Source organism: Leucoraja erinacea, chromosome 18 (genome assembly GCF_028641065.1).
Source record: "Leucoraja erinacea ecotype New England chromosome 18, Leri_hhj_1, whole genome shotgun sequence".
Classification (NCBI taxonomy): domain Eukaryota; kingdom Metazoa; phylum Chordata; class Chondrichthyes; order Rajiformes; family Rajidae; genus Leucoraja; species Leucoraja erinaceus.
The window spans coordinates 6,831,272-6,848,413 of record NC_073394.1 but is presented as its reverse complement, the minus strand read 5'-3'; the positions used below and the strand labels follow the sequence as shown (position 1 = coordinate 6,848,413).

At 38.8% G+C, this 17,142-nt stretch overlaps 1 protein-coding gene across 6 annotated transcripts in view; it reads right to left on the bottom strand.

Annotated features, from left to right (window-relative positions):
- Positions 1–629: 629 nt before the first annotated feature.
- LOC129705599 (liprin-alpha-1-like) overlaps positions 630–17,142 on the bottom strand; it is a 107,206-nt gene continuing 90,693 nt past the window's right edge. For 5 of the 6 annotated variants that reach the window (XM_055649206.1, XM_055649207.1, XM_055649210.1 and 2 more), the window contains 7 exons: positions 16,746–16,921; positions 15,514–15,611; positions 13,774–13,949; positions 7,458–7,526; positions 6,840–7,005; positions 4,312–4,376; positions 630–1,975 (listed from right to left, as the gene is read on the bottom strand). In XM_055649206.1, the coding sequence (XP_055505181.1) occupies positions 4,318–4,376; positions 6,840–7,005; positions 7,458–7,526; positions 13,774–13,949; positions 15,514–15,611; positions 16,746–16,921 (744 nt within the window). In that variant the 3' untranslated portion in view covers positions 630–1,975; positions 4,312–4,317. The remainder of the gene's footprint in view (positions 1,976–4,311; positions 4,377–6,839; positions 7,006–7,457; positions 7,527–13,773; positions 13,950–15,513; positions 15,612–16,745; positions 16,922–17,142) is intronic. The other variant, XM_055649209.1, reaches the window with a different exon arrangement.

The following is a 17,142-nucleotide window of genomic DNA, read 5'->3' as shown; positions in this document are numbered from 1 at the left end:
TTCACATCAATGATGATCCTAGTAATTAGTAGGTTAACCTATGATGAGCTTTTGTCTGCGCTGGGCCTGTACTCGCTGGTTTTGAAGAATGCGGGGGGCGACCTCATTGAAACACAGAAAAGTGAACGGCTTGGATAGGGTGGATGTGGAGAGGATGGAAAAGTCACTAGTGGAAAAGTCTAGGATTAGAGGTCATAGCCTCAGAATTAAAAGACATTCTTTTAGGAAGGAGATGAGCAGAAATGTATTTAGTCAGAGGGTGGTGAATCTGTGGAATTCTTTGCCACAGAAGGCTGTGCAGGTCAAGTCAATGGATAATTTTAAGGCATAGACAGATTCTGGATTAGTACGGGTTGCAGAGGTTATGGGGGTAGGAGGGAGAGATAGATCAGCCATGATTGAATGACAGACTTGATGGGCCAAATGGCCGAAGTTTACTGCTATTCCTTATGACCTTATGATATATTACAGATAACAAGTAGCAAGACATCCCCAGGAAACACAAGATGCGTAAAATTCCTGTGTGCATATGTATCACTGACCACTTCCAATTTCTAAAGCAGCTGGACAATGTTCTGGATGTAAGTGTGGGCATTGCAAAAGGCAAACACAATGAATAACCAGGTTCCTTTGTTTATTGGCAGTGGAAAATAAAAGTTTAAGAATTTTATTGAAATAAACCAATAAATACGTGATAAAAATAGTTCAACGTACTGTATAGACTGTACATAATTTGTTACAAGGCGAAAGAGGAAAATCTCAGACAGCAACGAATATTGGACAATTAACAGTACATGATTCAGGCCAACATACATCAAAAAGTCGACCATTCCAAGTAGCTTTAAGACAGAATTACAATGTGTTGGTACACCATACATAGCTCACCATGATACCAACAAAACTGCAGCTGAGATGTTGATGGGTTTTTGAAAAATATTGAACGGTCCCATTGATAAATCCAAGACAACATTTTCTCAAGTCTCCTATTGATGGATCATCTTTTATAAAGTAAAATGCACAGTATCTAGATTAGGAAAGGGTTGCGAAAACAGTGAACCATACTTCTTAAAAAATAAATAAGGCTTTCATTTTATTTTAAAAAGTACCCCACTTCTTATACTTTAAATTGAATGGACCTGCCCTCTCCATCTCTTTCACCCCAGGTGACACCAGTTGGTGATATTGGTCCATGGAAAAGTTATACCAGCCTTTTCCTCAAGAGCAAAGGGTGGAAATACCATGAAGCTATGGCAGGTCAGCACTTGCATTCAGTTTCACCTTATCCTTAATATTCCTATATATATGGCTTTCTCTTATATCCATCTACTCGTTATTAACCATACTGCAAAAAGGATAAGCATTTACAGTTTTAAAAATTAGAACAGGTGGTTTAAAAAGTACTTAATTACAGACTTTAAACTAACTACAACATCAACAAACTTAGTGCTGTCAACATGCAGTTTCTCTTGGGAAAAACAGCATGAAAATGCCATTATAACCTTTGTTTGTCCTCAACTTTATAAAAAAAAATCTGAATATCTGAATATCTGTAGTAATTACATAACGATTTACAAAAGCCCCATGGCTTTCATGAGGATGAATACGTACGGACATATGGTACATTTCCTTGAAAAATAACATGATTAAGAGTAAAGAAAATTGATGCAAGAAAGAATTGTACATTATAAAATGTGTCTTAAGCAGGTGTACACAATTAAAGCAAGCGCTACAATAAATCAAGATCGAAACAGGTCTACATAAATATAAGAAACATTTATTCTAAAATTTTTATCTCTCACGTACTCATGACTTGTTGTTCAACTAATTAAAATGTCTGTAGCAAAATATTAAGTCCAAGTTAGAAATATTGCTACGTCACAAATATCCTGGGCTTTGCACCTATTCACGTGATGTACACTTCATGTCTGAAGGCTTTGAACGCTGTGCAGTCATCCGTTGGTATAGTGGAAGGAAGCTGAAAAATACAAGGCTCAAATAAATACTAAATCACACAAACATTAAATAGTGTCACAAGAAAAATTGCAGAATCATTGCAAGGCTGAACAGATGGAAGGTAAGTAAAGGAGCGGAAAAAAAAAAATCAGGCTTGTACATATTGGTAGATAAGGGCTTTCATTATTACAACATGCCATTCATTATTTGGTTTAGTGTCACACCAGTGAAAATGTAACAAAGAATTTAGGTTTAGGAAAATAATTCAACCTGGTTTTACGTTTGCCTTTCCATGCCTGTGATTAACTATTAGTGCAGTTATAATTTAATTATAATTTACTTAAATTATAACTGTACTGTTCCAGATACAAATTTTTTATTTGAGTTCCACCATCAAGTATTTATAATCACAAATTTATTTCTTGTTGTTACATAGCATACTTTACATCAATGCGACTAACATGCTTTATTCAAAGTCTGGAATTTGCAGTAACAATGCTTTGAAACTGTCAGCAGTTACTGTTATAATAGAGAAAAGGTGAAGGGGTAAGCATGCTCAACACAGCTTAAAAAGTGAAAGTCCTGACATTAATGTCAGCGATAAAATGTCCCACCATGTGGTGCGTTGCTTTGCAAATTTATCTAGTTTAGTCTTCAGGAATTAGTGAGCTGATGAGAACTCTCTTCTCACCACAACCGACAATTTCTGTTTAACTCTCAAACAAAAACCCTTGCTTTGTGTGGACTACCATTTCCGCAATTGTTTCAAAATTCCATATCCATATTAGTTTTATGATATCTCAGCCAGTATCTTATCTCAGAGGGAAGGGCCCAAGTATCGCACTCTGACCGCAGCTCAATTGGATTTGAACCATATTTTGGAATTCACTCTAGGGTGGATATTGTGCTGCCCAATATGCACACAGCCGGTGGAACCATTGCTTCAGATTATAACTGACCTAGAGATTTATATACAAACAGGAATTATCAGCGTAAATAAGTCAGAAATGTGTGTTAAACCTCCTGTTACTTGGTCTGGATGTTACCCTTGTGTAGGGCGTTGCTGAGTTTACCCTTGTACAGGTCATTCCAATTGAACATTATATGATTATATGATAGCACTGTATAATTGAAATTAACGTTACAATTGTCTGTCTAACTGAGCAAAATGACCGAGAATTAACCCTGATACAGGTGAAAAATATGCAGAGCTTGGTTATTTAATTTCTAAGGTTATAAAGCAGAGGTTTTATGAACTATGCTCATGACTAACATTCATAACTAAAAAAGCAACAATATTTTGGGACATCTACTTGTCAGCCAAGGTCAGAAATGACAAAATAATTTACAAATGAACCACTCTACCTCCTCGGGTAATAAGCAGTTACCAAGAATGGGGCATTGGTTTGACATAAACGTTACCAAGATAGGGGCATTGGTTTGACAGCCAGACACAAAAACACCTTTTTTTCCCCCACGAGTAGTAGCTCTACTCAATAACCAAAAATCTGTGGCCTCCTTTTGCTCTGGTATTATATTTTATTCACATGTTTAATTGATAATGTTTTATGTGTCATTCCTAACTGCCACTGTATGTCATGTTGTCACTTGCGAGCAGAGCATCAAGGCAAATTCCTTGTATGTGAATACTTGGCCAATAAACTTTTTCATTCATTTTTCAGTCATTCAGTTTTCCTTTACATGGACAACTGCAAATCAAAAATGCACTGTTAGATTGGCAACAAAAGTACTGAAAGTGACTGTGCAGCAGATTACCTGATACACAGATAGGCTGGTGAATAATTGGCCGTCTAAAAATCAAGAGAGCAACACACCTTAATAATTTTTAAAAAAAGGTATATGTACAGTTGTCCAAATAACAAAGAGCTCCTTATCATGCAAATCAGGGATTTTTCATTACACAAACTTCCTTTCAACCCTCCTCATAAACTTGTAGGACAGTTGAGAACCAGCTGTTAGTGTCGATACAACAAGATCCACTCAAATTTTTCAGTTGGTCACCTGCAAAGCATTTAATGAATGGCTACAAGATTTACTTGTAAATTTGGGTTGTGATATCAATGCTCACAAATTCAGAATAGCATTGAAACCAAGATAATGTAGATGTGAACAGGCATCCACAACTAATCATTTTTTAATTAAAATTGAACACACTCCAGTACTGATCTCCCCTCACACCTATTGATTTTCCCCAAGGAGCAGAAGAAATCTCTATTTCGAGGTACGAGTATTGTGAAGGCCTCTGGCTATTTTCTTGGAATTTGTAAATAGAGGCACTTTCTGCATGTGATTTTTGCAGACATGGTGGCAGAGGGGAATTATTATCTGAATACTTACCCAAAATTAACATGAATAGGTTCGTACAGTGGTAGAATCCAATCTCTGCTCTCCAGAAACATTGCCTGTGAATTTGCATCAAGAAATAGCATGCAGAAAACATGCGGTTAGTTACAAATAAAGCACTTTGCAAACGCACAGAGCAAAACTGAACCGTTTGATCAGGGCTGAGAACCAAAGGTGTTAAATATCTTATAACAAATCAAATACCCAAGGATAAATATTGCTTTGAAACTATTTTTTAGATGATAGAGTTCAGCAGGCTCTTATAGTTACATAAACTTCACCCCAAAATGCTAAAAATGGTAGATTTTACAAGGTACCTTGAATGCTGGCTTCATGCATAATGCATCCTGCAGCCTGCTATTTCCAGGACACTGCAGGGTTTAGTTTAGTTTAGATATAAAGAGCGGAAACAGGCCCTTCGGCCCACCGAGTCCACAACGAGGAGTGATCCCCGCACATTAACACTATCCTACACACACTGGGGACAGTTTACCACATACACCAAGTCAATTAACCTACATACCTATACGTCTTTGGAGTGTGGGAGGAAACCAAGGATTTCGGAGAAAACCCATGCTGTCACGAGAAGATGGTACAAACTCCGTACAGACAGCACCCATAGTCGGGATCAAACCCGGGTCTCTGGCGCTGCACGCGCTACAAGGCAGTAACTTTACCGCTGAGCCATGGTGCCGATCAGGGTCTCAACATATTATTTATATTTAATAAAGGACTTTAAACCAAAAACCTCACCAATTTCCCAGATCTTTGGTCTCAACACTGCTCAGTTTCCCCTTGCAAGGAAAGTTACAAATCAAAAATGTCATGGTCCGACAAATATTACCAACTGCCCAAACTTAAATGCAGCAAATGATTTAATCTATGGTTTAATAAAGCAAAGCACACACATTAGCACTGGAGTATTCCTTCTTCCCAACACACAAGGTTAATTGAACAAGGAACACTTAATCACAGTTTAATAAAAATGTTAGATAAACAAACAGACAAAGGATTAAAGAGCATGTGACAGTGTAGTTAACTAGGGTAACAGATCAAACACTGAAGTTGTTGTGGCAGAAACATGGCTAACAAAAAGAAAGGTTTCTTTCACTGAGCATAATGTAGCAGCTAAATGGTGAAAAGCTATTCAATTTCTTGGTGTGACTAGTTCCTTATTCCCATTTATTTGATCAAGGAATAAATAGTATTATTTTCTCTGAGAAAGACTCATTAAAACCCACATACAAGTGCTGGCTAATCCATTTTCTGAAAATGATCATGGTTTACATGGTTTGACGCAAATTGGATCCTGCTTTGTAACAATGGGTGTGAATGACAGCTATGGTGCAGCAAATTTCAGCAATTTCATTTTATATCAACCATTTTATTTTGGAATTAATCTAGCAGTCAGTCATACAGCCCAACTCATCCATACCAACCAAGATGCCCCATCAAAGCACATCCTATTTGCCCATGTTTGGCACATATCCCTCTAATCCTTTTCCATCCACGTACCTGGAGATGTAAAATATCAATAATCTTTGTGCCTTGGCCCTCTCGGAAAAGGGATTTTTTTATTATGCTGTAGTACAACATCCTGAAGCCGCGGTCTCCGGTAGGGAAGCACCGATTCGAGACTTACCTTGCAGACGAAAGGGCCTGTACACCTGGCCGCCTGCAGTGGCGACTGCGGAGGTTCATGGCCCCGACCACGGGGGAACAATGGAGGAGGACTGACTGTGCTTTGTGCCTTCCACCACAGTGAAGAATGTGTGGTGGATGTTTGTGTTAATTTTTTTATCGTGTATTGTGTGTTCTTTTTGATTGTACCGCTGCTGGCAAATTCATTTCACTGCACTTTATTGTGTATGTGATGAATAAACCTGATTGATTGATTGATTGAAATTCAGAGGAATGTGTTAGGAACTAAATCATCTACATTAAGGACTTGAGCAAATGAAATAAAAAAATATGAAAATATTTCATCCAAAGAGGCACTTTCAAAATTGAGAAATAGGAAAATGAGAAAAACATTGAAGAATGTCCTGGAAGACTCACAGAGAGTGGTGAGTCTGTGGAATTCTCTGCCTCAGAGGGCGGTGGAGGCAGGTTCTCTGGATGCTTTCAAGAGAGAGCTAGATAGGGCTCTTAAAAATAGCAGAGTCAGGGGATATGGGGAGAAGGCAGAAATGGGGTACTGATTGGGGATGATCACATTGAATGGCGGTGCTGGCTTGAAGGGCCTGCACCGATTGTCTATTGTATAAGTGATATCGTTTTGGTATTATTTTCCAATATGCTAACGCGCATATTTTGAACTGTGACATTCACTGCCAAAGTGTGCAGAAAACTGCTGCTATCTTACAATGCAAGTCTTATCAAATAAACCAACCTTCAATTTGTGAAGTGCTTGTACATGCAAATACACCATTTGTAAATATTTCAGAATATATCAACAGCAAAGAAATGAATATAGATTGAACATGACAATGAATGTCATCCAACAGGTGATCAATGCATACCATCTGCTTGCATCATCTTTGGCTGTATGGGGGATGGAGATAATGTTGAGTTAACTCTAAAGTTAGCAGGGAGTGTCTCTGCTGATCCAGCCGTCATACCCCTTACATCCTTCGGCCGGAATTTCTTTCTCCAGGAAGGAGCTCGCCTGAAACCTTTCTCATCCTCCTTAAGAGAAATAAACCATGCATACATTTAGCATTAGTTTGCTATCCATAGACATAAAATGCTGGAGTAACTCTGCGGGTCAAGGCTGCGTCGCTGGCTAAAAGAAATAGGTGATGTTTCGGGTCGAGACCCTTCTTCTGACTGAAGAAAGGCCTCAACCCGAAGCATCAACTATTCCTTTTCTCCAGAGATGATGTCTGACCCGCTGGGTTACTCCAGCAATTAGCGTCTATCTCCAGTTAGCTATTGTTATATAGTTTCCTCTCTAACATGTAGAATGCATGCAGACTTACTAACGAAGCAATGCAACAGGTTTGCACCAAGATACAATAATTATAAAAGTTTTATTTAACAGAATTGTCACTAAATTGCCATTTTTATAATGAAACTCAATGAATGGGGTTGCAATTTATGATTACAAAAATCGCTATTAGGTTCCATTTAAATCTTACATCATCTAGTCTTCTGTCCGTTCCTACAGCCAAGAGGTTGTTAAATTCTCGCTCCAGAGACTGGCGAGCCTGTGAACATAAAGTCAAAGTTACTTTTTCATGTAGATTAAAATGTCCTGAAATGAAAATCATCCAATACAAATTCTAATGCGACCAAATGCAAAGGAACCCCAACTATAGAAAGTGCAACTAGCATCTAAAGATCGGGTAATGGAAGTAAGTACTTCGAATTGCAACAAATTCCAACTGGAAAGCACAAAACCGTTCAGCTTTGATTGGAGGTGAACTTACCACCTCAGCAACATCACTATTCCCATGCAGGAATTATGGTAGGACAGGCAATAATTTTACGTTGAAGGAAAAACGCAAATATAGCCAATAAACACCACTAAATCCTTCCCGCAAATCTCAATAGCATCTTGCATCAAAAATACAAGCAAAAGGCGGCATTGCAAAAAAAACTTTCCATTTATAAAAGTAAAAGAAAACAGAAAATGCTGAAAAAAAACCATTCAGCAAGTCAGGCAGCATCTGTGGAAAGCGAAATGGTCAATGTTGCAGGCCTACAAACCTCCTTTTAGTTCCACGTAGAAAGCAGCTTTAATATCCATTTCAAAACATCACAAGGTATTTCATTGACTTTAGTCAGCCGTTTGACAGCCAGCTCCCATTAGAGGCAGTGCAATAATGACCAGACACTGTTTCTCTAGCCAGAAAATGAGAGGTAAATATTGGTCAAAACTTAATTTCCTTCCGTTTGTTTAGAACGGTCTGTGGGATCTTTTGCATCCAACCAAAAGGGAAGGTGGATCGTGGCTTAATATTTTGTACAAAAGGTAGTACATTTCAGGATCTGCTTTGACTTTTCTGTTCAATTCTCTGGAGTGGGACTCAAATGGAATCACTAATGTTCCAAGAAGGAGGCCAATGTACAATTGACAGGTGTACAAAGTAATGAGAGGAGTGTACAAAATCATGAGGAATAGATCAGGTAGATGCAGAGTCTCTTACCCAGAGTAGGGGAATCGAGGACCACAGGACATGGGTTCAAGGTGAAGGGGAAAAGATTTAATAGGAATCCGAGGGGTTTTTCACACAAAGGGTGGTGGGGGTATGAAACAAACTGCCAGAGGATGTAGTTGAGGCAGGGACTCTCCCATCCTTTAAAAAACAGTTAGACAGGTTCATGGATAGAACATGTTTGGAGGGATATGGACCAAGCACAGGCAAGTGGGACTAGTGCAGATGGGACATTGTAGGCCGGTCTGGGTAAGTTGGGCCGAAGGGCCTGTTTCCACACTGTATCACTCTATGACTCTTAACAGTACCTCAGGTGGTTTTATGGTGCATCAGGCTATCCTGGGACTCACGGGGCCTAATTGCAAGCCCACTGTCATTAATAACAGATTACAAATCAAAGACAACCATGTAAATACTAAGTCACTGCTGGAGGTCTTAAAGGGTGGATGCGAAGATTGTTCCCTCTCGCAAAATTATGGGTTACTGTCTTAAATGAAAGACCCTTATTTTTTTTAAAAACAAAGATGAGGTGATTTCCATTTTCGTCACATAGCGTAAAGAATCTTTGTTATCGCTTCATCTACCCTTTCAGGAAGAGAGGGCCTTTGAATATTTTCAAGGCAGAGTTACGTAGATTTTAATAGGTGCACTTACAATGGGTGAAAGGTTGCCAGCGAGAGGTGTGTGCGCGCGTGCAGAGTTGAGGTTACAATCGGCTCATTAACAGCATTAAATTATTAACCATGTTTGAGGCGCCAAACAGTCAACACCTGCTCACAATTTGTAAGCTTGTACGTACATATTTCCATCACATAAATTTAATTGCAGTACAATTACAATAATCTGCTGGTCAATTATTCAGAAACTCAGTTTGGTTAGTATTTGGCTCAATTGAGTCCCTGTTCCCTGACTTCCCTTTAAACTCGTGGGGTGCTCTGTGCTTCCTTTAAACACACTGGGCCCCTGTTCCCTGTCCTCCCTTTAAACTCACAGGGAACCAAGAACTTTGTGCTCCCTTTAAAAACACTGGAGCCCCGTTCCCTGTGCTTTGTTTAAACAGTCAGCCCCTGTACACGGCAGTCCCTTTGAATGCACTGGGTCCCTATTCCTTGGTCTCCCAATAAGCTCACAGAAAACCAAGCGCACAGCACTCTCTGTGAACTTACCAGGAACCTGTACCCGGACTCAATTTATGCACAAGGATATTTCCGGTGCTTGTTTTAAAGATACTGGATCTCCTTGTTCCCATGTCCCCTATAAACACACAGGGACCCTGTTCCCACACTGCCTTTAAACCCACCAAGGCACCATTCCTCATGCAATCTTTAACTCACCACATTTGGTTTTCAGCACTTTAAACTCACCTAATTCACTGAAAAGGTTATAATACAGCTGTTCAACATCTGAATTTGTATATTAACAGGAATAAAATCTAAAAACCAGAAAAACTCAGTCTGGCAACAAAGTCCTGAGGATACAGGATTGAATTTTACTCTACTCAGGCCAGTAAGCAACTCTAATTTCCAAATCATTAGATAGTCGGGGAGATATTTGAAAGGCAGTTTCGCCATTACAGAAAATCAATTTGGACAAGCATTTATCAAACAACTTCAGGAAAGGTTTTCCAAATCAGTTTTATTTGGTGTAAGCAAGGTTGGGCTCTTGCACGTACCAGAGATAATAAAATATGGAAAGCCAGGGCAAAGCTCAAGGATATTTCTTTACATTTAAATCGTGCTCTGATGTACACTAATTAGAGGCACAGGAAATTGAAGTAAATTGATCGACAAAATTGGAAACATGATAAAATTGATTAGGTGCTGCAAGAACTTCCAGGCATTTAGTCCCTGCCAGTTTCCCCAGATTTCAGTTGCAGAGTTGCATTCAATAATTTATTAGATGATTTACAGACAAAATCCCAAGTAGTGAACAAGCAGCATAAATGATTATCCTCGATCAGCTGGGATAACTCACAACTCACTGTTATGGAGAACAGGTGGCAATGGGCATTCTTTGTTACAACTTTTTTCTGAACTTTTTCTGAGGCCAGGATGCATAGGATGTTTCCACAAGTGGGAGAGACTAGGACCAGAGGCTATAGCCTCAGAATAAATTGATGTACCTTTGAAAAGAGATTAGGAGGAACTTTTTTAGTCAGAGGGTGGTGAATCTGTGGAATTCATTGCCACAGAAGGCTGTGGAGGCCAAGTCAAGGGATAATTTTAAGGCAGAGATGATTAGATTCTTGATTAGTATGGGTGCCAGGGGTTAGGGGTAGAATGGGTTTTGGAGGAATAGATCGATCAGCTATAGATAGATCAGCCATGCTTGAATGGCGGATGAGACTGGGTGCTAAATGGCCTAGTTCTGCTCCGATAATATAAGAATTTATGAATGACTCCTGCAACACCCCTTCTTGCCAACAGATGGCGGTCCCTTCTTGCAAAGCATTTCCGATGCTAATTTCACAGTGCAATGCTTAGGAGCACTTTTCAATAAAAGCTTTTAGACATGAAGAAAATGAAGGCTTCCCATTTCCTGATGTCAAAATTTTTCTTTTGTTGAAAACATAAACAATCCAGCAGATCTGTCTAGACTAAACATCAGCAGCGTCCCAACAGTTCAAGGTTTTATGTGTAGCCTTGATGGAAATCAATTGCTGCTGCCTGAACCAATACTAAATATAAAAGCAAAGTATAAAACTGACAATATTGGAACTATAAACCTGCAATGGAGACTGGCTCAGACACTATACATCAAGTTTCCCAAACTGCGACTATTCACGTCGTTAATTTCCTGCTCACAGGGAACCAAGAACTTTGTGCTCCCTTTAAAAATACTGGAGCCTCATTAAAAACCTCATTGAGAAAGGGGCATGAAATCCTGCAAGAAATGGCAAGAGAGACAATGCTGACAACTTGCCGCAAGATGTTTCAAGGTGCTTTGTATCATTTGTCGTCTGACAAAAATATTTATTGAGCAACTGCGAGGGGAAATATGAAAAGTGCAAAATGGGATAGATCAGAGGCAAGTTTTAAGCAGGCTTAACGGAGAGGAAACAGTTGGAGTTATGAACATTTTTGAGAGATTAGAGACTAACAGCTGAAAGAGGCAACTTCTAATATAGGGATGAAGTAGGGGAGTGATATGCTCCCATCTATATCAGTTTTATGATTGATTCCTTCAGTTACAGGCGGGAGAGTGCATTAAAAGACAATGCTAATGGTCTGTCAATATCAGCGCAGATTCCGGTAAAGTGAAAGTAGAAAACCGAACTGCCTCAATAATTTTTTTTTTTTTTAAAGTTGAGGGTGGTGAATATAGGAAGAGGGGCAAGTCTGTTCATAGAAAAGATATTAAATGGATGAAGGACCTAATAACTGTTTCAACCAAGAGCATGGAATTATTAAAATTATATTCAATGCATTCAACAAATTTGAAAACCAAACAATGAACAGACAAGGAACCTATTCAGGGAAAATAACTTAAAAATTTGGAAAGAAAATGACAAAAACCGGGGAGAAATTCAGTTCACTTGAATGAGACCGAGTACAGAGCTACTGCATAAAAACAATGTGGGGGAAAAAAAAATCCAAAAAGACTGGAAGTCAAGTTGTCACATTATCACACTGAGCTTTTAAAGAGTTCACATTCAGAATGACAAGCTGTCTTTCTTTCCCCTGGGCACTGACAGATCTGATCGCATGCCCATACATTCATCACCACCGCCCCCACGCTACTAAATTTAAAATTAATGCTTTGAGACATAGCAAGAATCATCAGTCAGAGTCGTGAGTATAGAAGTTAGGAGGTCATGTTGCAGTTGTATAAGACATTAGTGAGTCTGCATTGAGAGTGTATTGTTCAGCTCTGGGCACCATGGTACAGGAAAGATGTTGTCAAGCTGGAAAGGGTACTGAGAAGATTTACAAGGACGTTGCCAGGGTTAGAGGGTCTGAACTATATGGGGAGGTTGAGTAGGTTGGGACTCTATCCCTTGAAGTGCAGGAGGATGAGGCTTGATCTTATTGAGGTGTATAAAATCATGAGAGGAATAGATCAGGTAGATGCAGAGTCTCTTGTCCAGAGTAGGTGAATCGAGGACCAGATGACATAGTTTTAATGTGAAGGGGAAAAAATTTAATAGGAATCTGAGGGGTACCTTTTTTGTTTACCCAAAGGGTGGTGGGTATATGGAACAAGCTGCCAGAGGAGGTCGTTGAGGCAGGGACTATCCCAACATTTAAGGCACAGTTAGACAGGTACATGGATAGGACAGGTTTGGAGGGATATGGGCCAAACGGGAGCAGGTGGGACTAGTGTAGCTGGGACATGTTGGGCCAAAGGACCCGTTTCCACACTATCAATCTATGATGAAGAGAATTAAAAATAGGGGAAGTCATTCAGGAATATTGAAAGTGTAAATATACTTCAAAAAAAGTTAGGAGAACAAGTAGGAGGCATGAAATATCACTGACAGGCAGGATTAAGAATAACCCTAAAGAATGTTGTAAGTGTAGAAGTAACAAGAGTGTAACCAGAGAAAGACTAGGGCCCTTTAAGAACCAAAATGGTATTCTGTATATGAACCCAGGGAATGCAGGCCAATGTCTCAAAGTACATGCAGAGGAAAAGTACCCTGTAGAATTGTAGTGGGGGTGGAGGCAAGGATATGTTGGGAGTGAAATACAATTAAAGAGACAAAAAAAGATGGGGTGATCCAAGTGGGCACAGAAGGCAAGAGATAGTAGGGGTGGTCTAACATTCATGCAAGAGTCTGTACTCATTGTAACTGTCATGCAACAATGCTGCACTCTGGTTTTTTCCTCTTCGTGCTATCAGCTGAACATGTACGGCTTGAGTCACCCATGTATATTATTATCAGATTCAATTGGTTAACATGCAAACAAAAGCGTTTTACTATCTTGGTACATGTGACAATAATAATGATCCAATACCAAACTGAGAAGACCACGTTAGATTGGAGATCAAGGAAAAAAAAATGCCATGCGTGATGGGCCTGGAAGGTGGTGATTGGGCATCCTGCATTTGATGGAAATCTAGAATGAAAATAGAAAACACTGGGCAAGTCAGGTAGCACCCTTCTGAGAATAATGGTTCAGGTCAGACCTTAATTTCCCTCTTCATGGATGCTGCCTAACCTGCTGTCTATTGACACCTTTTTTTACATCGTTTAACAGCTTCTATAAAAGGAAATAGCTTATAAAAAAAGGTCTCTTTATTGGAATTCTCCATTGGAATTCGCCACATAGATGAAGATGAACTCTTTATTTACCTGTGTATTCTGTGTTGGTATTTGTAACAAAAGAGCCAGTGCGTTGAAATCAAAAAGCTCATCCAGTGCGATGAGTCCACCATGAACCCCAATTTCTAAAAGATTATTTGCGTATTCCTTAAGTCCAATTGACTGCACCCAACGTATCACTCGCTCATTGGTCCACACCATGACATCTGTAAAAGTCCGAGGAAACGGAATAAGGGGGAATGTGATCAATAATACATTTGTCAGATTACGTGCCCAAATCTGCCTCCAAGTTTATTATAAGAATCAAATTGCTGGATGTGTTCAAGTCACTGTTATATAAAATAAATTAAAAGACACTCATAATATACAGGCAATAAATCAATAAAACAAATCATAGCCGTGCACTCTGGTTCTGCGCAGTCTCACGCAGAAAACTCTGCAACAACTACACAGACAAAAAAAAAAAAAAAATTTAATTGTGGGACATCACTTATTGTTGAATACCCAATAGCTTTATTTGTAACCCTCCTTTTGACTCCGTAAGTATTTTGTTACTTTTCAGAAAATATATTATTCCTTGATTATTTGCATTGAGGTGATTCAAATACAACTTGCCGTTGGAGGTGAAGTTCCTGCACGAAAATCCAAGGTATTTGAAAACATCAGTAGCAGGAATATGTACTATTATCAAAAGACCATTATCAACATAGAGATGTGGCAAATATCAGCCTAAAGGAGGTTGTTTAGGCTGAAGGCAGGAAAGGGCTATTGGCACAATTAACGTTAAGATTTCTTAAAATGAAGATGTGCCAACATGGGGTCAATAAAGGAAAAAAATTATTGGTGAGCGCAACATACCACAAGTGCTGAGTGGTGAGAGAGACTTGTTTTCTCTCTTTCTCCGTTCTAAGCAACGGTTTTTGACCTTAATGGTTAATTAGTTCACCACCCTCTGATGCTGCCTGACCTGCCGAGATTTTCCAGCATATTCTGCTTTTGTGTAGGAGAAGAGATGGTGGCCAGGAGAAGAAATAAAATGATTGTTTGCAAATGGTAAATACATGGAATAAACATCGTAGCATCAGATGGTCTGGAAAGGATTTGGATTGAAAACTTAGGGTTAACTGACGCTCAAATTAAATGATCTGGCTGAAACCTAGTGTGTGGTGGGGATGGATTCAGTGTTCTGGCCAGAATATTTCTTTGGTCTTCTCAATGATGAACAGGGAAATTTCAAACAGACAGCAGTGGAGATGGAAGAACTTGGGGGGGGGGGGGGGGGGGGGGGGGGGGGGGGGGGAGGGATGTGGGGATGGATGTGAGCACTACTGTATTCAATCTTTGCTTATTCTCCTTTTATAAATTCTTTTTTTTTTTTTTTTTTTTTTTTTTTAAAGTTAAATCGTCTTCTTGCTGCTTTTCCTTCAATAGGATCTCATGATCCATTTGAAAGTGAGTCAATGTGTATTGTTTTGTTATTGATCAAAATCCTGGACTAAAACCTTTGAAAACATAAAGACTAGTGTTATACCAGAAAAAAACTTGGACTCTAATACGTTGGGCCATTGCCCGTCCACCTATTGAGACCAAAGATAAGGTACGTAGAAACATGGAAAATAGGTGCACGAGTACGCCATTCGGCCCTTCGAGCCAGCACCACCATTCAATATGATCATGGCTGATCATCCAAAATCAATACCCCGTTCTTGATTTCTCCCCATATCTCTTGATTCCGTTTAGAATAGTTCAAGATTTAAAATATAACCATACCTTTAATTTCATTTTGACCTTCTTCTCGTCTTCGTTCCAGCTCGATGCGATCGTAATTCAGTCTTTTTAAAGCCATTATTCCACAATGTAGACTTTTTCTGTTTAAAGGCAAAATATTCATTTGTGTAAAGACGAGTTCTCTAGAGCTTACACGTTTACCAGCTGTTAAACATTCACCATGGAGGCAAATTAGTGCAGATACATAAATATTTATCCTTCTAGTTAAGGTTTTCCTTTCTTTTACCCTTTTTATATTTAAATATTTTGATTTTGTACACATCCAATCAAACTTCAGCTTCATTGCAACCTCTCATACAATTTAAGTAGTTAACTAGAACTAAGCAGATATCTGACCTAATTAATCATGTAATCGCCAGGAATCAACAAGTAAATGGAGACATGGTACCATTGTGTTACATTACTGAATTAATCCAGAGGACTAATAACTATTAATTGGGAAGAACAAGGTCAAAGTCTACCATGTCATAAAGGCGATTAAGTTCAATAAAATAAATAAAACAGAGTTTAACAGTCACTGCAGTCTCGAGGATTGGTAAAATAAAAACATTGGGTCTTATCATTAAAGATAATCTGCAACAATTAACTATTTAGCCGGTCTTATTTCAAGCCAACAGCAATGTTGGTTGACCTGAAGAATGTTCTCAAATGATTTAGCATGGCATTCAAATCAAGGGCAATTGGGAAAGAGAAATTAAATAAGAGAAATGAACTAATGACATCCACACCAAGAATAAATACAAAATAACAAGAACAATTGCTAAAAAGAGTAATATACAAAATTTGTCATTAAATGTCATATTAATTTGAGGGTATAAGAGGCACAAAAGAAGCACTTTTTCCAATCTTGGCCCAATCAAATGTTTAGAATAATTGAGATATTTTTTCCTAAGCCCCTTTCTATTGTCTATGGGCTCATTAAAGCTAATGCACAAAAATATCAAGTACTGAATAATTGAGGATTTCCACGCGGCTGACTTCCAAGTTAAAAAATCATTTTTTTTAAATGATGTAATATAAATCCCACCAGAACCCCTTTTCGCACAAAATATTTTTTCTGCAAACTGATGTAATTATGTGCTGCAGCAAGGTTTAAATTAAAGGCAATACTCTCAGCATAAAATGTTCAAAAACAAATTCTCTGTTTAGGTCAATCAACATTTTAGCAAAATTATGTTTTTTCTGAATTAATCCAACACCAACAAGAAATGTACCTGTGAAAGCTATCGACCATTTTAAGCTGACCCCGGAGATCTCTCTTTGTCAAGTGGTCCAGCATTCGGGCATCGACAAGACATTCCATAAAGTAGCTGCGGTACTGAGGAAGTCCTAAACTGGGAAGCCACTCGTTGCCGATCCACTCATGATTCATGTCCCCGTATGCTAAAGTCTGAACTCCCCAAAAGAAAAATGCACAATATTATCACTGGGTCCATCCAGCATAGGTGCAAAAATACATATTTTTGCTTTAATTTTTAGGCATCACAGAAGCACAACTATTTCTAGCCAGGGTTTAAGAAGGAACTGCAGATGCTGGAGAATCGAAGGTTACACAAAAAAGCTGGAGAAACTCAGCGGGTGCAGCAGCATCTATGGAGCGAAGGAAATAGG